Raw genomic sequence first — 26,081 nt, 5'->3', positions numbered from 1 at the left:
CCCCAGAGGGAGTGAACGTAACAGGTAATGATCAAGTGATCTCTCTCCTGCCATCCATCTCCATCCTCTGACAAACAGAGGCTAGGGACACCATTCCTTACCCATCCTGGCTAATAGCCATTAATGGAATAAACCTCCATGAATTTATCTAGTTCTCTTTTAAACCCTGTTATAGTCCTAGCCTTCACAACCTCCTCAGGTAAGGAGTTCCACAGGTTGAATGTGCGCTGTGTGAAGAAGAACTTCCTTTTATTTGTTTTAAACCTGCTGCCCAATAATTTCATTTGGTGGCCCCTAGTTCTTATATTATGGGAACAAGTAAATAACTTTTCCTTATTCACTTTCTCCACATCACTCATGATTTTATATACCTCTATCATATCTCCCCTTAGTCTCCTTTTTTCCAAGCTGAAAAATCCTAGCCTCTTTAATCTCTCCTCATATGGGACCTGTTCCAAACCCCTAATCATTTTAGTTGCCCTTCTCTGAACCTTTTCGAATGCCAGTATATCTTTTTTGAGATGAGGAGAACACATCTGTACGCAGTATTCCAGATGTGGGCGTACCCTGGATTTATATAAGGGCAATAAGATAGTCTCTGCTTTGTCTCTATCCCCTTTTTAATGATTCCTAACATCCTGTTTGCTTTGTTGACTGCCACTGCACACTGCATGGACGTCTTCAGAGAACTATCCATGATGACGCCAATATCTTTTTCCTGATTAGTTGTAGCTAAATTAGCCCCCATCATATTGTAGGTTAGCTGAAGACGCATACAGTTTAAAAAACAGGACTGTTTCTCATTTGGGATGCAGCAATTTTTAACTTAGGAACTAAACTTGGGGTGGTAGCTTCGTTCCTCCTTGAAGGAAATTATGTAATTATAACTGTAGCATCTTGGCACAATGACATACAGGGATGGGTCCCTCAGCAATATGGATAATGATGGTAAGGTGCACGGAACACAGTGAACCCAGTCATTGAAGAACGCTGTCAGATTTCACTCTTAGCTTGCTAAGAGCACAAAATTGTGTAACTTCTTACAAAATGTTTAACTTATGCTGCCGAAAGAGAGGTTTCCTTCCTGTCTAAATCTCTAGTTTTATTTACAGTATTATGAGACAGGTTACATCATCACATTATATAACTTACACCAGTCCTAACTTACAAAAACTAGTTTAGACAATGTGGCATAAAAAAGTTAAATAGTGATGCATCATTTTACCATGACTATTCTGTACCAGGAATAGTAGATTAATTTATTCCTACAGAGTACATTGTAAAGATACTTGTAAATAAAGAGCAGTCAAAGAATGAGATGCTTTATGGGCTAAATGAATATCATGTAGCAGGCAGCACTGAAACAGAAACAGGACCATATTCATATAGAAATATGTCATTTATGTGTATATTCCAAATGTTTCAGAAAAAAGGAAGAAACCTTGTTTATATAATCTACAGAACCTGGTCTCTAAGGGATTAGACCCAATATTGCCCTATACTCAGCATCTTCAAATCTAATAAAGGACATAAAATCTGTTCAGTAATTCTTTTTCCATTTCAAAAGATCAGACGTGATACACATTACAGATCTGATTTTAAGAGAAGGCTACAGAAAGAGGGTTGGCGGGATGCTCTGCATATATTAATGTTTCATGAAAAATGCTATCAGATGTAAGAAAAAAAATCTAAGTTTAAGATGCCCTCCCACATAAAGAAGAAGAGAAGAGGATTTTAAAGCACTTATTAAATTACTTCACTTGCTTGCTCAAAAACATCAGCTTTCTTGGGATTCAGGACAAGCTGATTATATAAGACTAGATAGGTTTTTATAAAACATTCTTTCAAAACATGAAGATTTATATCTAAATTAAAATAATTAACAAAACTATAATCTGGATACTGTCCCTTAAAGGAATCTCAGTATATATCAATAAAATTGATTGTTAATTAATTTGTTAATGTTTATATACTTTGAATACTAAGGCCTCAATCCTGCCATCTGATTCACTTAGACAAACCCTTACTCAGACTATAAGCTCCCTGGTGCAGAGACCGTTTGTTCTGTGTTTGTGCAGTGCCTAGCACAATGGACTCATGGTCAATGACTGGGGTTCCTAAATACTCTAGTAATACAAATAATACTAATAATAATGTACATGGCCCCATAAAGGCGCACGGATCAGCATGAAAGATCAGATTACAGGATCAGGATCAGATTACAGGAATTGCTTTACAAATAAGTATTACTGTTATTATTTTAAGAGAGAGCGCTACGTAAACTATAAGGCAAAGAGGAGATACCTATGGAAAATAGACTATTATGCCATAAAAATACACCAGTATGGCTCTAACTACACTGGTCTACAATTTTTGAGAAGTCGCCTGCTTCAGAGATAAAATATGATATTTATTATGTATTTTGATGTGCTGAATTCAAATATGACAATTAAAACAACTGATTGGCTACTGTTTCTAAGATATTTAAGTTTTTACATTTTATGTCTATGTATATTGTGTAGATAGGAGAGCTTTAATCATAAATTGTAAACCTAGGTCTTTTCATGTGTTTATGGTTGCTTTACATGATCATATTTCACCTGTCCTGTTTATGTAACACTTTAAAAATAAGCAAAAGGGTTATATAAATAAAATTTATTATGAAACAAAAGGCAAAAAACTATTATGTACATAGTTTAGTCCTATTCAGTGTCTACTCGGCACTTCTTGGCTTGTCTCTTGTATTCATTAAATGGAGCATCTCTTGTCACTGTCCAGCAATAGTCTGCAAGCATTGATGGGCTCCATTTGCCCTGATAGCGTTTCTCCATTGTTGCAATGTCCTGGTGAAATCGCTCGCCGTGCTTGTCGCTCACTGCTCCGCAGTTCGGTGGAAAAAAATCTAGATGAGAGTGCAAAAAATGTATCTTTAGTGACATGTTGCAACCAAGGCTTTTGTATGCCTTGAGGTGGTTTTCCACCAACAACCTGTAGTTGTCTGCCTTGTTGTTTCCAAGAAAATTTATTGCCACTAACTGGAAGGCTTTCCATGCCGTCTTTTCCTTGCCACGCAGTGCATGGTCAAATGCATCATCTTGAAGAAGTTCACGAATCGGAGGACCAACAAAGACACCTTCCTTTATCTTAGCTTCACTTAACCTTGGAAATTTTCCACGGAGGTACCTGAAAGCTGCTTGTGTTTTGTCAATGGCCTTGACAAAGTTCTTCATCAGACTCAGCTTGATGTGTAATGGTGGTAACAAAATCTTCCTTGATTCAACAAGTGGTGGATGCTGGACACTTTTCCTCCCAGGCTCCAATGACTGTCGGAGTGGCCAGTCTTTCTTGATGTAGTGGGAATCTCTTGCACGACTATCCCATTCGCAGAGAAAACAGCAGTACTTTGTGTATCCAGTCTGCAGACCAAGCAAGAGAGCAACAACCTTCAAATCGCCACAAAGCTGCCACTGATGTTGGTCATAGTTTATGCACCTCAAAAGTTGTTTCATGTTGTCATAGGTTTCCTTCATATGGACTGCATGACCAACTGGAATTGATGGCAAAACATTGCCATTATGCAGTAAAACAGCTTTAAGACTCGTCTTCGATGAATCAATGAACGGTCTCCACTCATCTGGATCGTGAACGATGTTGAGGGCTGCCATCACACCATCAATGTTGTTGCAGGCTACAAGATCACCTTCCATGAAGAAGAATGGGACAAGATCCTTTTGACGGTCACGGAACATGGAAACCCTAACATCACCTGCCAGGAGATTCCACTGCTGTAGTCTGGAGCCCAACAGCTCTGCCTTACTCTTGGGTAGTTCCAAATCCCTGACAAGGTCATTCAGTTCACCTTGTGTTATGAGGTGTGGTTCAGAGGAGGAGGATGGGAGAAAATGTGGGTCCTGTGACATTGATGGTTCAGGACCAGAAGTTTCATCCTCTTCCTCTTCCTCGTCTGACTCAAGTGAGAATGATTCTGGTGCATCAGGAACCGGCAGTCCTTCTCCGTGGGGTACTGGACGTATAGCTGATGGAATGTTTGGATAATGCACAGTCCACTTTTTCTTCTTTGACACACCTTTCCCAACTGGAGGCACCATGCAGAAGTAACAATTGCTGGTATGATCTGTTGGCTCTCTCCAAATCATTGGCACTGCAAAAGGCATAGATTTCCTTTTCCTGTTCAACCACTGGTGAAGATTTGTTGCACAAGTGTTGCAGCATATGTGTGGGGCCCACCTCTTGTCCTGATCTCCAATTTTGCAGCCAAAATAAAGGTGATAGGCTTTCTTAACCATAGTGGTTATACTGCGCTTTTGTGATGCAAAAGTCACTTCACCACAAACATAGCAGAAGCTATCTGCACTGTTCACACAAGTACGAGGCATCTCTGCTCACTTTAGCTAAACAGAAATGTGTCCCTTTGCAAAATCAAACACTCACAAATAAGAGAGCACGACACTGTATGATTTCTAGAGCTGATATAGGGCAATTTGTTCAGCAGAGTGATGTAAGCTTCGTTATGATTGCATCATCCATGACTTCTAGGAATAACATGATGCAATTCATATCATGTATGATGCAATACCAGCTTCAGATTGCATCATTCATTGTTTTGCCTAAAAAGCAAGTACTGTCCAAACCCAGTCATAGATTTATTCATAGATCCAGTCAAAGATGTATTTTAGTCATTTCTGGTTTAAATTGAGATCCCTTCCCTTTATAACTCACTTATCCTCCGCTATTCCCAAGTCAAGGGTCGTATATACTGACCCAATAGCATAACTTGAAAACTAGAGCCAATCAACAATTTTAAGCATCATTTTCGTTCTCAGTGACCCAGAATTAGTAAAGTTTGACTACATTTATTTCAGAAGCATTTTGGCTGTAGAGCAGTGCTATTTAATCAAAATATTACAAAAGCTATTATATGTAAACACAAAATAGTAGGAAGAGGATTCTATTTTATTAAAGATTGCAAAGTAATTAGCTGAAATAATTGTGCTATAGTTCTGCCAACCAAAAACTAACTTATATCAAAGTATTTTTATGAACAAGCTTGTGTTGGTTGGGTGCTTTGCTTTTGTTTTTTATACCATACACTTATCGGCAAATCAGGGCCAGTCAGTCAGCAATCTGATTGGCTGGTGCTAGGTTTGTCTGACTTAGCTGGAAATTTAAACAATACGTGCCTGAAGAGGAAAACCAGTGCCTGTAACACAATACGACCTTGTGGACTGGTCATACTTTTGCACTTAATACCAGGGTGGACCAAATTAAGCTTGTAACTCAGTTTCATGAATAATCTAATACTGAGGTTCACAAACTGATCTTTGCCAGTGCTAATGGGAAGGGGGCCATCCTTGAGACAATTTCTCTATTAAGATATAGTCCACACTATGAAAATGTTTCAGAACTCTTGGTTTAATATACTGGGCCAGCTTTTGATCTCTATTACAGCAGTGTAATTACACCTGGTCTGACTACATTGGCTTCAGTGGAGTTAATAGGTTTACACAGTGTAAGTGGAATCAGAATTTGACCCATGACTGCAGCAGTTCAGAGTCTACAACAGGCTCAATTTAACTTCCATTAAAGTCAATGGAAAGTCTACAGGAGCTGGTTCTGACTTGATACTACATTAAGTAACAGAAACCCTTGCTGAAAAGGGAGGGGTTTGATTTTTAAACTGTAATAAAAGTATGTGGATCAACTAGCTTACAAAATACAATTTTAATTCCAATAACTCAGTCCCCAGGTATTACCCCAGGCCCTAGGAAGACAAACAAGAAGGAATACAAAAATAGTTCATTAATAGCTACCAGCTGGCCATACGCACACTGTGCAAGGTTTAAAGTATTTAGTCACTCCATAGTGAACAGAAGGAACTAAGGATTTGATAACAAGCTGTGAGGAACCTGATAACCCTACTACAGTAATATTTAAAAAGCAGCTCTTTAGAGCAGCTGCAGTCATTACAAATTGAAATGGCAGCAAATGTACCATTTGTAAAGATGCACCAGAATTAATTTCCCACAAGTAATATTATACAATACAGTCTACATTACAAAGCAAAAAGGACTACAAATTCTTCTAAAAACAATTACCCAGTGATAATCTGCAACAGTAATACATGCCTTTGGGATTACAAAATTCAACTGTTTTAATTCTTCTTAGGCCTAGTCTACGATATGAAATTTAACTATGGCTTAACATGGTTTCAACAATCCTGTTAGCTGAACCAGGCCTGACGGTGGTTTAGCTGTAAATGCAGACAAGGAAAAATGACTATCAGCACAAAGTCAGCGAGCACAATTACTGAAATACTATTCATATACGGTTAAATGTCATCACATAGTTCAGATCTTAGCAGGGCTTCTACAATACTTACAGCTGAAACAAAATGCAATAGCAAGCCTGGCCACAGGCTTCCATAGCCAGGGTCAGCTGCCTTGTGTTCTTTCTGTTGGTTGCAAAGAAAGGGGCAGACTAATTTTAAGCGGGTTCTGTTGACTTTGAAAGCCCTTAATGGAGAGGTACCTCCTCCAAAAGCCTTACCCTGGCCGGTGACAGTATAGTAATACCATCTCACCTGTAGGGTCCCACCATCACTCTATGGATCAGCAGGGAATCATGTTTTTGGTTGGTACTTTTGGTATGTAGCTTGCTTGTCCTGGGCACCTATCTTCCCCATTTAAAAAAATACCAGCTTTTTGTCAGAGTAGTGTTTGTCTTGATTGCTCTTCCCCCAATGCTTTTATGATGATACACTGAGTTGTTTATATTTTGCTCTGTTTTTATAGTGTTTAGTTGCATTGTCATTTAAGGGTGGGATTTTCAAAGTTGCCTAAAGGGACTTATGAGCACAAAGTCCTGTTGATTTTCAATGCCATTTGTGCTCCTAATTTCCCTAGTCCAGCGGTTCTCAAACTTTAGTAACCCGAGGGACCCCATTTTGATTTAAAAATGTTTGCAGACCTGAAGCACTACCTCCCGCCCTGCTCAGCCCCAGGCCCTGCCCCCACTCCACTCCTTCCCAGGGCCCCGCCCCACCTCTTCCCCACCTTTTTCTGCTCCCCCCCCGAGCACACCCCCTCCCCACTCCTCCCCTGCCCTCCCAGTGCCTGCTGCACACCGCAGAACAGCTGTTCCCTGGCATGCAGGAGGCACTGTGAGGGAGGGGGAGGAGTGAAGGGAGGGAGGGGGAGGAGTTAATCAGCGGTGGCTGGTGGACCCCCTGGAGTACCCTCATGGACCCCCAGGGGTCCACAGATCCCAATTTGAGAAACACTGCCCTAGACACTTTTGAAAATACCATCTATACATAAAATCCCAGCCCCAATTAGGTCAATAAGAATTTTGTCATTGATGTAAATGGGTCCAAGATTTCAGCCTAAGTGATCATCACCCCATAATGCTTCAGCACTGGCGGGAGTGCTGTAGAACTAAAACCTACCCTCAAGATATCATGATTTTAGATATAAGAAAACCTAATTTTTTTTAGCCAAACTGCATTATTACATTCATATCAGCCAATATGTGACCTTCAAAAGACTCCTATATTTAAGACGTGAACAGACATATTTTGCATATTTATTTTAGGTGTTGAACACAAACATATAAGAAGGTCAGACGAATGGTCCATCTAGCCCAGTATCCTGTCTTCTGATAATGCCAGTGCCAGGTGCCCCAGAAGGAATGAACAGAACAGACTATCGTCAAGTGATCCATTCCCTGTGATCCACGCCCAGCTTCTGGCAATCAGAGGCTGCTAGGGACACCCAGAGCATGGGGTTGCTTCCCTGACCTTCTTGGCCAATAGCTATTGACAGACCTACCCTCCAACAACTTACTAGTTCTTTTTTGAACCCTGTTATAGTTCCCTGGTAACAAGTTCCACAGGTTGACTAAGCGTTGTGTGAAGCAGAACTTCCGTTTGCTTGCTTTAAACCTGCTGCATATTAATTTCATTTGGTTACCCCTGGTTCTTGTGTTATATGAAGGAGTAAATAACATTTCCTTTTTCACTTTCTCCACACCATTCATGACTTTATAGATCTCTATCATATCCCTCCCTTAGGCCTGGTCTACACTAAGAATGGGGGTCGAACTAGGGTACGCAAATTCAGCTACGTGAATAGCGTAGCTGAATTCGAACTACCCTAGTTCGAACTACGTACCCGTCCAGACGCCGCGGAACCGAACTCCGCGGCTCCAAGGTCGACTCTGCTAACTCCAGCTGCCGAGGTGGAGTACCGGAGTTCGAACTAGCGCTTCCGGAGTTCGAACTATCGCGTCTAGATCAGACGCGATAGTTCGAACTCCGGAAAGTCGAACTCACCGCGTCGACCCGCGCGGTAAGTGTAGACTAGCCCTTAGTTGCCTCTTTTCCAAGCTGAAAAGTCCCAATCTTTTTAATCTCTCTTCATACAGAAGCTGTTCCATGCCCTTAATCATATTTGTTGTCCTTCTCTGTACCCTTTCCAATTCTAACAAGTGTTTTTTGAGACAGGGCGACCAGAACTGCATGCAGTATTCAAGGTTTGGGTGTACCAAGGATTTATATAGTGGCATTATGATATTTTCTGTCTTATTATCTATCCCTTTCCTAATGGTTCCTAATATTCTGTTAGCGTTTCTGACTGCCGCTGCACACTGAGAGTAACGATGCAGATAGAGTCACTCAGCAATTACATATTCTAAATGCAACAGGTTCAAATATAATAAGGTGTAACATAGAAGAAAAGGAGAACAGTTTAATAGTTGTACATGAGCTTCCAAATTCTAATTCCAATTGTATGTGAGCCACCACATGACAATAACTCACAGATGCTTATGAAATAAATCTGTACTAAAATACATTAACCAGCCATTCTCTTAAGTACCCTGTATCTGTTCTGTATGCTATCATTAGCTTAATGAAGTATCAATATTTACAGCAGACTTCTATTGACTATATATTTTAATTTCTGTTTAAAAGGATAGGTAGATGAGTATTTCTTTTCAACACAAATATTGCTGGCTGAAATTTAAATGCCAGCCATTATAATTTCAGCAGATGATTGGAATGTACACGCACATAAGTACACAGTCACAGTGTTGCTTCCTAATCACATTGGGCTAGATTGTGAGCAGCCCTGAAAGAGGATCTCCTGCAGGGGCTAGGCACCCTAGTGCGGGGGTGGGAGCATTGTCCTGGCTAGCACCAGTAGCAGTAAGAAACTCCCAAAAGGGGGCAGGGAAAGGCAGGGCCACAGCCCCGCTATCCCGTCACATGAATCAGTGGAGGTGGTGTAGCACAAAGAGCCAGCTCAACAGACATGCCACTCCATCGTGCATCCCTTGAAGCCCCAGGAAGGATTCTAGCTGCATTTGAAGTCCTGCAGGGCCTTGAAATGCAGCATTTCCCCTCCCATCCTCCAGAGCACAGGCTGCAGTGCCACTGTCAGGACTTTTTAAGCATGTCATATGCAACGTAAACAAATCATATGTTAACCTTTGCCCCTGAGTAGCATTTTATGATGAATCCAGTATTCCAAAAGGACCCAAGGCTCAGATACTATGAAGTCACACGGTCAATTGTTTGCATGGTCTTGTCAAGAAAGAGTTATTTCCCAGTACTACTAGACCTCTGAAAACACCTGCTACAAGGGACCCATCACTTGAAAGGTACCATTTTGTCTGAAAGTGTTTCAACTACCATTGCTGCACATAACTTTTAAGATTATTGGAACCAAAAAAGATCGGAGACTGAAAAATACTCTTCTCTGTTTTTCCAGTTTATTTTCTTTGTGCACTTTTTGGACAGCATTCTGTACAGAATCAGTTTCACTGCTTCCCCATATAGTCAATTATATAATCTAGAATAATAAGTGAAAACAAGTCAGGGAGAGGACACAGGACTTATGACTTGTAGATTTTGTTAGCATGTGGGATAATTGATCGAATGATGATCAATAAGTAGAAGCAAGTTTATAGAATAATCACAAATATGTAGCTCCTTAGCTATGCACCATTGTTGAATTTCTCTAATACATTTCTTAAAGGTCAACTGCAGGTTTTGAAAAAAACTGCAAAACTTTTTTCTAAGATTCTAAATCAGGAAAAAGTCCATAACTATTATGGGAAAATGTCATTAGTGCACTATATTAACAAAATCTGAGACAGTTACTACCTCCTATAGATCCTGAGCTGATGACTTCCTGATTTCTCTGGCAGAATGAATGATACCACAACTATTATAAACAAAAAAGTTTATGGCTGTGATGTCACTCGCTTCTAGCATTGGAAGCAGGAAGGCTGGAACCTAGATTTCTCGAGATATTAAGGAGGTAATTTTGTGAAAATATAGCAATTATTACATTCCTAAACCACTTTGTGTGCATTTCCCCCTCTTTTAAAATTTAACTAAGGAGTGTTTTGGGGGAAACCCTTTGCAGCTCACCTCTAAAGACGGGCAGAACGTGACACTCTTTGGAACAAATCCCCTACAGCTCACATCTCACATCACAAGAGCAATCCTGGTTTTTTGGCTAAAATACTGCTTCAAGGTAATACATTCAAACAGGAGAATAATTGTTTTTACCTTATGAGAACGAGTCTGTCCTTTTCAGATGGATGGTCATCAAGCCATTGGGAATAACGGGCAATGGACCATTCTGCTCTCTGATACACAGAAATATTGACAAACCCATTAAACACTGGTATATAAAAGATATTTGCTATAATGTCAAAGAAATATGCACAATTGTCAGACACAAAGGTAAACTAAATTTAAGTCAAGAGAAGCTGGTTCATCACTATCACAACTGCTAATCAGCAATAAAAATAAACAGTCTCTCATCTAAGAAATCTTAGATGATACAAAGACGTAGATTCACTTAGCATTCTTACAGGGAGTTTTTCCTCCATCTCCACTGAACGATAGACTTGAAGCATTTAACAACAAAAAAGAAAACAACAAGAACCCTTTTCATGGACATATTTTAAGTTATAAATTGTTAGCTCTAAAATGAACACCAAGAAAACACCTACAGTTATCTGGGAGAATAAAAAAAAATTGTGAGCCCAATTCAGTATAGCTTATCTGCAGGATGATTATTTTTTTGTTTTTGACTTCTACAGACTAACCAAAATATAAAACCAGTGACCTGAGCACCCTCGCCACAAACTAATATCAACAGAAACAATAAACTGTATCCTGAATGTGGGTTCAACCAAAAGCTAATTAGAGCAGATGCACTGATGTATAGCAGAGTTAATGTATTAATGGAATATTTAAAAAAGGAAGATGGCTTGACCTGGTTACCTGGAATGGTGATTTTAATTCAGGTGGTGATCTTGTAAATAAGAACTGAAGAATAATGCTGAATGGAATAATATCTCCCACAGCTGGACTATTGGCAATATGCTCACTAGTCTGGAACAGCAGTGGTCTGGAAAAAGCACAAGTTACACAATATAATCATGAAAGAAAGGAAAAAGACACATCTTAGAATATTATTTATAGCGTGCCAATACTGTGCTAGGCCTTTTAGAGATAGAATTATTTCTGCCTGTGCATCTCATTTGTTTTTTGCTGCTTTGCATCATTGCTTTGTAATGCAGAATTTGGCAGGTGATCATTTGTACAAGAAGTGTATTATTTTAATTAAACAATCTCCCAACATTGCAATGCAAGTTCTATATTTCTATGAAAACCCTCGGTCTGACTACACAGTTCATTATCATAAGAACTAACATTAAATACAATGCAAGAAGGTACAATTTAGCTGACATTAGCATGACAAAATTCACCAAACTGTAGTTACAGTATGAATAAAAATTAAAAGGAAAAACACTAATTTGTTGCTAATTTGCATGTGAAGTTGCCAGAAGGTTTTTAATTAGAATCACAAGCAACAATAAGTAGGAAATTAATTTAATAATATTATTTGGCCACATTACCAATTGCTAGAGATACTCTGATTGTAACTTACCTGAATGACCTCAACAGCCTATAAGACTTTCCTAGATCAGACACTCGCCTGCAGAGCGGGGCCACTGCTAACTCCATCTGTAGAATAAAAAGACTTTTACTTAAATTAAAACGTCCCCAAATGCAAAGCTCTGCATCTAACTGGTTTGTCTATAAACAATAAGTAGAGGTTGTGGGATGGGTCATCAGTGTATCAATAATTGCCATATTTGGCATCAGGAAGAAATTTTCTCCACACGGCAGATTGACTGGGCCAGGGCTTTTTTGCTCTCTTCTTTGCAACACCACAACCATCATACAGCAGGCAGCGGTTATGTTGGCTACAGACTTTCTGGTTCACAGAGCAATTATGTGAGCGATACATTGAACTTTCTCAATGAGTTTGGTGCGTTGTTTATCTCAATATGTTTCATCTTTACTGGTGGAGTAAAGTTCTCCCCACAATCTGGGCTAAGATTGGAAAGAAAGGGGATAACTGACAGACATTGGTGATCCTATTGATGGGGCCTTATTATTGGAAACAAGTCCAGGGCTCCCTGACAAACGTGGCTGATTCTCCCTCTGGTGAAAGGGCTTGTTAAGGGATTTATGACTGAAAACACACATCCCCACAAAAGACTTGAGCACAAGCCTACATGAATTAGAAGATGACTGCTGGGACCTATTGTCACTAACACACATTAAAGTGTGGTCATAGTCAAAAGAATGTCTCTGTAAAAGTGATAACTTCTTAACAATCTTCTCTGAGTGATCTCTGCTGCCTTCAGTAACAAAAAAAGTAATTTATTTAAACACTTAGCACTGTGAAACTCTTACTCCCTTTGGAGAGTGAGCTAGTCTCTGTTCTGGTGTGTGCATTGTTCACAGAGTACAGAGAACTGAGTTTCGGCTGCAGAATCTTGATGAATGGTGAGGATGTATAAGCCAAAAAGAACAAATGAACTTTCAGATTTTAGAGTTTAATAAAACAGAAGTTGAAAACACAATGTTTCTACACCTCTACCCCGATATAACACTGTCCTCGGGAGCCAAAAAATCTTACCGCGTCATAGGTGAAGCCGCGTTATATCGAACTTGCTTTGATCCGCCCCCCCTCCCAAGCTTTACCATGTTATATCCGAATTCGTGTTATATCGGGTCGCATTATATCAGGGTAGAGGTGTATTAGTAAACTGAGAAAACATTATATGGAGTCACTGAAATACAAATATGGAACCCCACAATACCAATAAGTTGCAGAGAGAGTGCTTTTATCCAAACATGATGAATTTTCATTTTTGCCATTCGAGACGGTGGAGCTCAACAATACTGGGATGGCAACTTAATTCTGTCTATGTAAATTTTTAAATCACTAACTTAAAAGACTATTCAGATATCACACACTTGTATTTGACTTTCATTGGCTGATTCTTTCTATTTCCACGTAACATACAATTAAATTAAGGTTCAAAGGGGCAAAGCTAAAACCGAGTAGCCAGAGCAGGATAGTGCAAACAACTAGACACTATTTAAAGAACATTACTGAACTAGCTTCACTGGTGGCAAGACATTTATAACAAGGCCTTTAATATTCTTATTATTTCCAATCATGTAATGATATCTGAAACAGAACTATCAGATCACATGCTGACAAACAGATTTCACAAAGAACGTTTAATTGTACTTGCGGGATTCTTGGTTACTGTGAGCATGAGAGAACAAAGCAGTAAACTGTGCTCATACTTTCAGACAGGTTCATTTCTCCATACTGAAAATGATAAAAGGAAGCATGGCAGTTTTGATAGACTAAAGTAGTAATAACAGGGGAATTTTCAAAGGTCCAAATGACAGTTAGACATCTAACTCTCACTGAAAGTTAACAGGGTTAAGGGTGAGATTTCCCCAGCATGTCTTTCCAGCTCCTGGGACTGGCTGGTGGTAGGAGGAAGCATCTGCTTTCAATGAGAGCACCCTTAGGTGCTTTAGATAATTCTACCCTAGGCACCTAACTGTTGTTTGGACCTTTGAAAATCAAGATATGTGGAGCGAACTGCTCCTTATGACAAGGAAGGGAACCAAACAAAGGTGACATCATATTCCTCCTTTTCCTAACACATTTCCCCTCCCAAAGTGGATATAATATGGAAAGATTTTAGTTGCACTTTTGTTTCCTACAGCAAAAGCCAAACACTTAAATTCATTAAAACAAATTTCAATTCTCTATATTACGTAAGCTTTAGGAATGTCCCTAAATTCATATTTTTTGGTCTTAAAGTATTTGAAAGAACATACTTTACTTAAGAATACTCTGTCCCTTAAATGTCAACCTTTATTCATTCTACTATTCATAATAATTCATTCTAATTATTACTATTGCCAGAACTAGACAAACTTAAAAGGCAGCAGATGGCTGCATCGTGAAGCACTAGTTGCCAAAGAAATATTTCTTTGTAAGCTTGGAAGTCTACAGTAGACTCTAGAATTGAGTCATGCAAAGTGGGAATAGAGTGAAACTAATTTGGTAAAAATACACATAAACAACAAACTCAGATTCTCTAGATCTCCAGTGCTACAGGGTCTGTACTGTACCTTGATGTATTCAGTTAAATTCAGAGGAGTAAAAGACTGTGCTTTTTAATTTGATTTTTTTATTTGTTAGACTGCATTAGATTCTTCAATGAGGGGTGTGTGAGCATATTTCTGCAATGAGGGGTGGGTGTGCTTATTCTTGTATTCACAGTATGTCCAGTTTTTATATTTTAAATAAAGACTGCTGTCGGCCATGACAACTGGTGCTGGAGCAGGGCCTGTGAATAGTCTGGATGGCGCAACACTCATTTCAGCCGTTGAAGAAGGGCTCTTGTCAGAAGAGCTGCCCTTGGACAATCCCAATACTTTTTTCAGGTGCTGGGATTGGCTGGTAGGAGGAAACATCTTTCTGTTTGTCCTACCAACAGCAGTTGCACCAGCCTTCCTTCCTATAGCTGCTTATAGATACACCTTGTTTAGCTATAACAGATATATTATGATTTAAAGTTACTGTTTCCAATGTGCTGAGATGCAGTTATGCTGTATGATGCACATGCAGGGTTTCATGTATTTTGGGAGGGTCTGATCTCTTACACAGCAATGTGCTATGAACTTTAAAAACATAAGGATGGGGCACATTTTTGGTTCCTTCTTTTATTTTTTTCCCCAGATCACAATTTTGGGAGGTCATATGCCCAGGTTAAATTAGCTTGGGGTTAAAATCAATGAATGTAAGCTGGTCTTGCAACCTCATGAGAGCTGAGAGGTGGAGAAGATAGGCTTTCCCATGCATTAAGCACCAAACAAACATCCCAAGCCCATGGGGTCCACTCTCATAGATCTGCCAGCACAAGCTCTAGGAATTTCCTGGAGCAGAAGCTGGTACAGCTTGCAAGTCTGTTTAGGCCCTGAACAGTCAGGACACTCAAATGTGTCTGTTGAGAGGGATGTGGGATGCCAGTCATGGTACAAGACCTACCATTGCCTCCCAACCCTTTTAACGTTGGCCAAAACCCAGTGCTTTTAAAGTTTTATTTTGTTTTATGTAATTCAATAAAATTACAGATTCCTGGTCAATTTCTATATAAATTTATGTCTGATCTCAGATACTCCTGCATGCTGCGAACATCTAACCCTTAAAAAGTCTGTTTTATATTTCCCTTCCCTGTGACCCTGTTGCAGCCCATGGCTACAGTTGGTCTATTATTTGTTGCACTAGTCACTGGCTAGCTATATTGTAAAAAACTGTGTCACATGATTGTCTTGTCTGAGTGGATTATGTTCAGCAACCTAAAGATGAAGTTAATACAACGCCCACATATAGCATACATCTACTGATGAATATTTTTAAACAATCTTCCATGGTGAAGTTATTGTTTAGTGACTACCGTGGAGTTTTCAAAACCTCTCATTACTAAAAGTTTATTTTTTCAGCTGGAAAATATTAACATGAAAATATTTCAGCAACTACTTTTCCTCCTGCCTTAAACAATTCCAAGTTTTCAAACATTACCTAAAAATGCTTTTCTCTAGCACTTGAGCAGCAGAGAATGTTGAAACAAATATTAGTGGCAAAGCAGAGGAAGAGGAGGTTACCTACCTATAATGGAGGTTCTTTGAGATGTGTGGTCCCTATTTGTATTCCAGACACGGTGTGCATGCCCACCATGCACCAGAGCCAGAAGTTTTTCAGCAGCAGTGTCTGTTGACCCACATGGTCACCTTACATCACCACATGCTCCATGCAAGGTTATAAGAGGCCATGTGGAGCGATATGCCCTCAAGTCTCCCTCTTACCACTGCATAGAGAGTCCGCAGCACAACGGAAGGTGTGTGGATATTGGAATACAAATAGGGACCACACCTCTCGAAGAACCTCCAGTTACAGGTAAGTAACTTTCTCTTCTTCCTCAAGTGATGGCCTTTATATGTATTCCAAATGCAGGTGAGTATGGTGCAGTGATCAGCTCTAAGATAGGTGCGAAGATGCAACGGATAAGTCCTGCTGCAGGATGGCACATACTACTGTCGTGTCTGTGGCTACTTAGTGGTCGATGGTGTAGCGCACTGTGAAGGTGTGGACGGAGCACCATGTTGCCACATGGCAGATCTTGAGCCAGGAATGTCTGCCAGGGAAGCAGAGGTGGTCGCGTGCACCCATGTGGAGTGTTCTGTGATTCTGCTGGACAGTGTCGCATTGGACAAGCATAGCATTCTGTAATGCACTTAGAGATGCAACTGCATATGTGCTGCAAGGAGAGGGCCTGTTCTCTGACCATTCTGCAATGGTTACAAAGAGGCATGAGGAGGCACAAATCCTGTCCAAGTAGAAGGGTGCTCTCTGGACATCCAGGGAGTGCAGCGTCCTGTCCGCAAGAGTGGCGTGTGGTTTAGGATGCAAGACCGGGAGATGGGTGAACTGGTTGAAATGAAACTCGGAAATGACCTTTGGGAGGAACTTAGGGTGAAGATGCAGGGAGACCTTGTCTTTATGGAAAACTATATACAGGGGGTCAGCCATCATTCACTGACCCGCCAGGCAGAGGTGATAGCCACCAGAAAGAGGACCTTCATGGACAGGTGGGCATGTGGCTCAGTAAATAGAATAGAGGCTGGGTGAGGGAAGACGGCACAAGGTTGAGGTCTGGGGGTTGGGGGTAGGGGTAAGGACTGGCTGGAAGCAGTTTGTCAGGTTCCTCAGAAACTGGGTTGTGGTAGGGTGGGTAAACACTGACTGGCCATCCATGGGAGGGAGGAAGGCGCTGAGCACCGGAAGGCGGATAAAGCTGAGTGTCAGGCCCAAGTTCTTGAGCTCCAGGAGGTGGTCTAGGATGATGGGCAAGGAGACAGCGTGGAGGGGGAGGTGGCAGAGTTGCGCCCAGGTGAACTGCTTCCATTTCATGCCATAGCATGCTCTTGTGGACTCCTGCCTATTGTGTGTAAGGATACAGCAGATGGGCGAGGAGTAGGCATTGTCTATGCACAAGCCCCATCCAAAAAACCAGGCCATCAGTTGGAGCAGGCCCGGGTTGGGGCGGCGAACCCTGCTGCTGTCCTAGGTGAGACAGTCCAGCTGGGTGGGGAGGCTGATTAGTTGGCAGCTGACAGTCTGAGTAGATCGGGCAACCAGAACTGTTGGGGCCAGTGTAGGGCTATCAGGATGACCCTGGATCGGTCTTAGTAGATCTTGAGGAGGACCGGGGGAAGGAGGGGAACTGGGGGAAAACCATACCAAAGGCTGTCCCGCCATACAAGAAGGAGGGCATTGCCCTCGGAGTCCTGACCCCTGGAGCAGTAGAGGGGGAACTTGCGGTTTGCATGGGTAGCAAAGAGGTCCCAGAGCGGGGGTGCCCTGGGCCTGGCAGATGGAGCAGAGGATAGGGTCGTGGAGTTCTCAATTGTGATTGAGGTACCAGGTACCTGCTGAGTGAGTCTGCCATGGAGTTCTGCACCCTCGGGAGGTACACCGCATAGGGCACGATGTGGCAGAGACACCAGTTCCGGGATCTGGTGCCACCCTGTCTGTTTATGTACACCACGGCAGTGGTGTTGCACAAGAGGATATGGACATGTTGGTCGCGCAGCAGAGGAAGGAATGCATGGGAGGCCCAGTGGACCACGTGCAGCTCCAGTGTGTTGATGTGCATAAGCGCCTGCCTGGAAGTCCACTTCCCCTGTGCAGTGAAGCTGACCAAGTGTGTGCCCCACCCCGCCAGAGAGGCATCTGTGGTGAGGGTGGCTCTGGGGATGGGGGTAGCGAACGGGATGCTTCGGAGCAGGTTGGTAGGATTGGTCCACCAGGTAAGTGAGGCATGGAGCCAGCTGGGAATGATTAAGGATGAGCCCAGGTGTGCAATGTGGGGCTCGCAGACCAAGAGGAGCCACAGTTGCAGGCAATGCATATGGAGGTGTGCATGTGATGTTACATAGGTGCAGGCCACCATGTGGCCAAGAAGACAGAGACATCCTGCATGTGCGGGGTATGGCACAGGGTCTTCATGAGGGTCGTGAGAGTGGCAAAGAAATCTGCTGGGAAGAAGGCTCGCGCTTCGACCAAGTCCAGGCATGCTTTGTTTAAGTGGATTATCTGTGTCGGGAGGAGCACAGATTTCTCCTCATTGACACAGATGACCAGTGAGGCAAGAAGTGAACGGAGGGCTATGACTGCTATTGCCGCCTAGGTGAGGGACGGAGCCATCAGCAGACAAAGTGCCCTTCCCCGGCAGAGTTGGGCTGCTACGACCGCAAAGACCTTGGGGAAGATCGTGGGGAACCCTGAATTGATAGTGGTTGTCACCCATGCAGAAGTGGAGGAATTTGCGGCGGGCCAGGTGGATGTCGAAATGGAAGTATGCATCTTTCATGTTGAGGTCTGTGAACCACTGCAACCACACCCCCTGGGGGAGGGAGGGAATGATGGATGATAGTGTCGTCATATGGATCTTGATCTTTCTGATGAAAGTATTGAGTAAGCAGAGATTGAGGATAGGGTGGAGGCCTCTGTCCTTCAGTATGAGAAAGTATGGGGAGTAGAAGGCCCTGCTGATGAAGAGACGGGCATGGGTTCGATAGCACCCTTCCTGAGGAGAGTATCAGCCTCGTGTTGAAGGAGGGTGTCATGGGCGGGGGTCCCCGAAGAGAGTTTGGGGGGGGAGACCTGGTGAGAGGGGAAGGTGATTCTGTTGAGTAGCTGTGTCATATGAGCTCCCATACCTATCGATCTGTGGTGATCTTGCCCCAATGGCAGCTGAATAGGGCAAGACGGCCCCTGAAGGTGGCACAGGGGGCTGCAGTCAGTGAGCGGGGGGGTTCACAGCTCTCAACCATCACATCAAAATTGGGTCTTCTGCTGGTGGCAAGGCATGGCAATGGAGGTGGCGGTGACCAATGGTCATGGGTTCTGGGATTGTGGGCACTAGCAGGCCATCTCTTGGTACCTGGTATAGGTGGGTTGGTATGGCAAGTAGGAGCGCGGCCAGAACTGCATCTTAGGTTTCCAGTGTCGGGGGTGAGGATGTAGATCCCAAGGGGCCAGAGGGTTGCCCATGCATCTTTCAGGGAGTGTAGGGCTTTGGCCATTTTCGTGGAGAACAGCTTATCCTCACTGAAGGGGAGGCCTTGGAAGGTAGATTGGACCTCCCTAAGAAAACCAAACAACTGGAGCCACACTTCTCATTCCATCACCACCCCCACGGCCAGGGAGAGGAAGAATGTGTTCGTTGTATCTACCACGGCCTGGAGGCTGACCTTGGCCGTCAGGCAGCCCTCGTCCAGCAGGGCCTAGAACCACTGCCACTTGCCTGCGGGATGTTCTCCAAGTACTCTGCCAGCCTGGCATAACTTTGCCACCTTATTGAGGGGTGGGGTGAGGGGTGGAAGTGAGGAGTGCTGGTTGCCCATTCCATGACTGTGTGCATGATCAGTGAGGCCGGGGTGTATGTGTGGGAGAACAGAAAGTCAGCCCCCTTAGCCAGCATGAAGTATCTGCATTCTGCCTTCTTGGGTGTAGGGGTGCAGGATGCCAGCGTGTGCCATACTGTGCGTGTGGGTTGCAGAATGGCATTGTGAATGGGCAGAGCTATCTGCTTTGGTCCCCAATGCTGGAGAACATCCAGCAGCTGGTCAGGGTTAGTCCTGGTCGAGGGCCACCCTCCGTAGCAGCTCCTGGTACTGGAGATGGTTGTCAGATGGCGAGACGGTTGGTGGGACTGGGGCCTTGTCCAGAGAGGAGGAGGCTGTCGTCAAGACCAGTGGTACAGGCGGTGCCGGGTCAAGCTTCAGATCCTCTTCTGGGTCCAAGGTGATCGGTGCTGGTGGAGGGGCTGGGGCGGGCTGATATTAGGTCACCGACTGGCCAGTGGAGGGGCTGGGGTATGGCTGGCAATAAGGGTCCCATGCAGGCCAGTGGTGCCACGAGGCTGGGTCCTGATAGTACTAGGGCCCCAAGGATAAGGGTACCACCCAGACAGGGCTGGAGCGTAGGGAATCATAAAAGGTGGGCATGCCCAGGAGTCCGCACTATGCCAGGAGACTGGGGAGAAGGATCCTATTCTGCTGAGAAGAATTTCCAAGTCTGAAGAAGACTCTGGAAGTGGCAGAGTCATCAGTGCAAGTGGTAGTGCAACCGGTGGTGGCGGGTCGTGACTGAGGAGGAGCAGCTCATCCTCCAGTGTAGGAGGCTGTGGGGCCGAGAGAAGCGGTGAGGGCAGGTACAGCAGCTCAAGGTGGGATGTGGGGACCAGCAGATCCATCTGGCCTAGTGTCCAAGGCATATCTGGTTGTCGGCCAAACCAAGGAGAGATACATGGAATGGAGCACAGAGAATCCTGCCATGACTGAGGAGCATGCACTGGCGGGCTATGGTGACCCTCAGTCATCGTGGGAGCCGGTGATGCCGGGAGGTCTTGCTTCTGCTTCGCCTTGCCCTCTGCCTTAGGGGGTGGCCCTGTGAGGTTGTCATGTGACATCTCACCTGCCCAAGCCCGGCTTGGGGAGGAAACGCAGTGCATCACAGCAGTCTGCAACGGGGACCTGCTGCAGTGTTCATGAGATCCCTTGCAGCCACAGGCACCAACTTCTCCTGGCGCTGGAGGGTGCTCGTGCCCCCTCACTCCCAGCCCAACTCCAGCCCTGCCCCACCCCCATTCCAACCTATTCCCCAAAGTCCCTGCCCCAACTCCACCCTTCCCTGAACCTATTGGACTCCTTCCCCAAATCCCCACCCCGGACCCGCCTCTTCCCCTGAGCAAGCCGCGTTCCCGCTCCTCTGCCCTCCCTCCTACAGCTTGTTACGCCGCAAAACAGCTGTTTCATGGTGGCAAGCGCTGGGAGGAGAAGCGGGGACGGCGTGCTCAGGGGAGGAGGCAGAGGTGAGCTGGGGGGGCGGAGCTTGGCTGCCGCCAGTGGCTGCAGAGCACCCACCAATTTTTCCCAGCTCTCCTTGTGTGCCTTCTCACATCTTGGCAGTGCTGATGGATCCAGGCATGAAGCCAAGGGTGGAGCACTCACCGCTGGTGAGGGACAGTGAATTGTTGGCACTGATGACTCGGGATGAGACTCCACATGAGGCCGGAGTGCCTCTGCCATGAGGAATTTGCAGAGGTGCAGAAGTCAAGCATCACAGGTCCTTGATGAGTAGGACTTGCAGATACCACAGCGGGCGACAAGGTACATCTTGCCCAGGCAGTAGAGACAACACATGTGCTCATCGCTCATGGACAATGAGCAAGGGCATAAATTGCAGTTCTTGAACCCTGGGATGCAGGGCATAATTCCCCAAAGGGATCAGGGGAGGCCTCATATGGGGCTACTATATACACTAACTAATTTATTTACAGGAATAACTAACTACCTACAATGGACAGTCATTCTTGTAGAGGCTACAAGCGCAAAGAGAGGATTCTAATTCCAACCACGTGGTAAGAGGGAGACTGAGGGCACGTTGCTCTGCACAGCCTCTTATAACCTCACAGGGAGCATGTAGTGATGTAAGGTGACCATGCAAGTCAAAAGACACTGCTGCTGAAAAACTTCCAGCTCCAGCGCATGGCATGGATGCGCACCCACGTTTGAAATACAGATAGGGACCATCGCTTGAAGAAGAACTCTAAATTATATGAAAAAAGCTGACCATGAAGGAATGTAGAATTGAATTTCTCCACCACGTAACAATTCTAAAACAATAAGTTTTTAAAGTAATTTTTTCAGCTGTGAAACACCTCCAAGATATTGCATACTAAAAATAATTTCCTTCTTCTAGCAAAAGAGAGCGTCAAACATTAAGTATACTTTAGTCCAACTAGTTTTTGCCTTTCTGCACAGCAACCCTGATTAAAGCTTAATGGTTCCTTAGCTTCCATCATAAGAGACTAGCAAGGAAGGATTTCTTGCATAAATAAAAATACTTTGCACTCATCCGGCCCCTTTTGATCTGAAGATCTTAACTCTCTTTAAAAATGTTAATTAAGCCTCACCAGCCATGTGATATAACTAAATATACTAATAAATAACCATTTTACAGCTAAATTGGGCACAGAAAGGTTAAGTGTCTTTCAGTGTACCCATTTCCCACCCCACACAGGCTAACCAGTACAAAAAAAGTATCTCGGTTGTACTAGTATTTACTAGCACTGACCTTGCAATAATCATTTCTTTTATGCAACAGACACCATCTTTTTATTTGATTATTTTACTAAAGAGAGGGACCATATTGTCCTCCTATTATTCAATTCTCCTTTAGAATAATTGGCTATGAAGATCACAGTGCATCCCCATCATTTCTAGTGTCTGTGATAGGGTGCTTGGAGGGCCAGGTGGCCTAGTGATTAGTGCACCTGCCCTCCAACCCCTTGTTTCACTGTCAGAGGGGATGGTAGTGGTGCCTGGTTCCTGTCCCAGGCCAGGAGCATTTGGGCTTCCCCACTGCATCTAGGCCTTTGCCCTTTAGTAGGGTGTGGTAGGGGGACCTGGTCCCTCTCTCTCCACTGGGTCCCAGGTCAACACACTGTAGGAAGTAAACCCAACAGGTTCCTCCCCATAGACAACCTAAATCTGCCACCCTGCTACTCCCCATTTATGTGCTCCTTCAGTTTGGGACTTGGCCCCTATAGTCCAAACAGTGAATAGTTTCACAAAGTCCAAATGAGCAGGGCCTGCAAGACCTGCTGGTTCTCAAAGTGGAAGGAGGCCAGAGAAGGCACTGCCTAGGGGCCTTACCCACTATGCAGTCCTCTCTCAGGGTCCACTTTCTGTCTGACTTCATGAAGAAGGATTCTTCTCTCCTGCAGCCTGTCCACCATCCCTTTCCTGGGCTTCTGAGCTCCTTTTAACCCACTCCTCCAGCTGGAGCATGCTCATCAGGCCTGTAGGAGCAAGCCTACCTGGACTCAATACTGCCTTTTAAGCCCTTTGGGCCCAGCATGTGGTTTCTATATATCCCACCACAGTGCCAAATTAGGATTTACTGGATGCAAGAATGAACTTTACTAAACAAGCAACCCCACAAACTAATAGTCCCCTTGGACTTTCACCTACACGCAATTCCTGCAACTCTAGTTTAAATTACCAAATAACCGGTCACAACTTAAAATTGGTCTTTAATCTTATTAACAGAGTCTCCTTCCACACTGATTTAATCCTTAAAATAATCTCTTAAACATTGCGAATCTAGTCAAATCCTCTTTATGGGCTGCAAAGCGATCTTAAAAATAAATACTGCTCCTTGTCTCCTATCTACAATGAATATAATTCCATAATATCAATAATATCCAGCTTCATTTGAGCTACTAAATGTGCAGACTTTCACAAAATTGTAAAGAAATCTTAGCAAAATGGAGTAATATCACTAGATGCTTCAGAAGGTTTAAAACTAGCATTGGTTGAAATTTTTCCATTAGAACATTTTCCATCAGAAAATACTGGTTCAACCAAATCAAAATGTTCCATGGGACAAGATACAGAATATAGAGAATGTCAGCAGAGTTCATGATGCCCTGTAGCAACCCTTGGCGCACTGGACAAGAATTAGAAATACAATAAAACAAACAAAAACTGCACAATAAATAGAAGATTTATAGAACTATAACTACAATGAATCATAAAGGGACCAAGAAAAATTGGTTGCGACAATAATGGTGGAAAACAATTGTAACCACTATGTTTGGGATGGCTGTCTAACAAGTGTGGTCTCTTGTAAATGCTTCACCATGTATACATACATAGCACTTAACTGTTGTTATATTATACCCTAAAGGGAAGGAAAATTTTGTCTGACTCCATCTGGTGATCAGTTTATGTTGTGTAGCATGAGGACTGATGGCCCTTGCAATTTTTAGCCTAGTTTGTGTCTGTTGTTATTTTTATTCTCATTGTCTACATTATTCCTTATGAGTTTAGGACTTTATCTCAGCAGACTATCAATTTCTATGCCAAAATATTGAGGAATCCTTGTTTCTTAGAAATAAATTCAGAATGTATAATGTTTAAATTTTGTTCTCTGCTGTATTGTCTCTATCAATCATTTACAGTTGCATGCCATATAAAGGGCAATGTATGATTCTAAAGCATATTTTTGAATCTCAGTGTGTCTAAGATCCATGGAGGTCACTGTAACCCAAGTGGCCTTGGTTTTGTTACAAAGTAACAAAACTCTTAGTAATGAGCAGGTCAAAAGGTTCTCCAGTGCCCAGCTGATACCTCATTGGAAATATAAATGTCAAGAAAATGTCATCTAAGAGGGCTCGACTGACCCCAGAAAAACCACTTCCAATTTAACTAGTTCTAAAAGTGAAAGGAAAGCTTAGCAGCGCATCCATGGTAGTGAATGATTTTTATTTTTTCAAAAACTCCACCTTAACCAAATATGTTGGTCCAGAAATGAACAGTACTTAAGTTAACAGTAGTCTCATTCTTGGATCTTGTGCAGATGGCTTCTATAAAAGTTCTAAGTCAGCATGAATTGCAGGCAAATTCAACCCTTGAATGCTGTCACACTTTTAAATCATAGGAATTCCAGTAAGTGGTACAATATAGGACAATAATCCTGCAGCATTGCAAATATTTTTAAGCATTAAGATGCATCTTGAGTGTTATGTTAAATGATGTTCAGAAGCACACAAGTTACAGAACATTTCATGTTGAAAGTGCTCATGAGTATATCTGCCAGCATGTCACACAATTAGCCAAAGTGCCAGAGAGCATCTATAATACACAATTTTATAACGCAACAATTTTATGTGGCATTGTGGGGATTGTATAGAGGTTCTCAGTTCACTGGTGATATATATACTGGAGGACTTGAACTGACTGCTGATAGGTGGTAGGGCTGATCTTCCCCCCTGCTTGCAATGCTAACAGAAGGGAGAGATCCATACTAGAGTATCATTGCACCAAGCATTTTATTTTTACACAAAGTTTTCTATGGCCCAGTATATCAGATCTCCCCTGCCAGGCCTCCTCGCTAGCTGGGTTGGAAGTGCTGCCACCAGAAAAGCTGAAAAGCAGCTAAGAGCAGCAGCAGGGGAGGCCCAGCCTATGACCAGCATCCAGCTATTTCTGGTTACATGTACAACTTAAACAGGGAGAGGAGGTAAGGGGGAGAAAAGAGGAGAGGAAGGGAACACAAGGCAGCTAGACAGGGAAAGAGGAAGGACTCAGAACCAAGCAATTGTAGGTCTAGTTTAAAATCTTCTCCTGCAGCACAAAAGCATAGATATCAGAGAACTCATTCCAGTGCACATTCAGTAAGTACAGATAACACAGTGAGAGACAGTGTGTAAACCCCCTCACACTGAGGTAACAACATACCACTGCCTTTTAGATAAGAGGCAACTCTTACTGTAACCTGATTGATAAAAAAGATGCATTTAGAAAGATAAAGGAAGGGGGTATTTTCATAATAATAATAATAATAATAATATATTACAGTATAGAGTGCCATATATATATGGCACTCTATACTGTAACATCAGATATAAATACTGAATTTAAGAAGTACATCAATATTTATGCAGGAGAAGGAATCAATTGTCCTCCTCGCCCCACATTTTAGGTCATTCTGGCCCTTTTCCTGCTCCCACTGAAGTCAATG

At 43.1% G+C, this 26,081-nt stretch overlaps 1 protein-coding gene across 4 annotated transcripts in view; it reads right to left on the bottom strand.

Annotated features, from left to right (window-relative positions):
• Positions 1 to 26,081, bottom strand: part of COG5 (component of oligomeric golgi complex 5) — a 324,671-nt gene that overhangs the window by 13,778 nt on the left and 284,812 nt on the right. For 3 of the 4 annotated variants that reach the window (XM_039516771.1, XM_039516790.1, XM_039516800.1), the window contains 3 exons: positions 11,988 to 12,064; positions 11,318 to 11,444; positions 10,595 to 10,674 (listed from right to left, as the gene is read on the bottom strand). In XM_039516771.1, coding sequence (XP_039372705.1) covers positions 10,595 to 10,674; positions 11,318 to 11,444; positions 11,988 to 12,064 — 284 coding nt within the window. Of the gene's footprint in view, positions 1 to 9,779; positions 9,870 to 10,594; positions 10,675 to 11,317; positions 11,445 to 11,987; positions 12,065 to 26,081 lie in introns of those variants that run through there. The other variant, XM_039516780.1, reaches the window with a different exon arrangement.

Source organism: Mauremys reevesii, linkage group 1 (assembly GCF_016161935.1).
Source record: "Mauremys reevesii isolate NIE-2019 linkage group 1, ASM1616193v1, whole genome shotgun sequence".
NCBI classification, from domain to species: Eukaryota; Metazoa; Chordata; order Testudines; family Geoemydidae; genus Mauremys; species Mauremys reevesii.
Note: the sequence above shows the minus strand (reverse complement) of the source record. Positions and strands in the feature narration are given on the sequence as shown.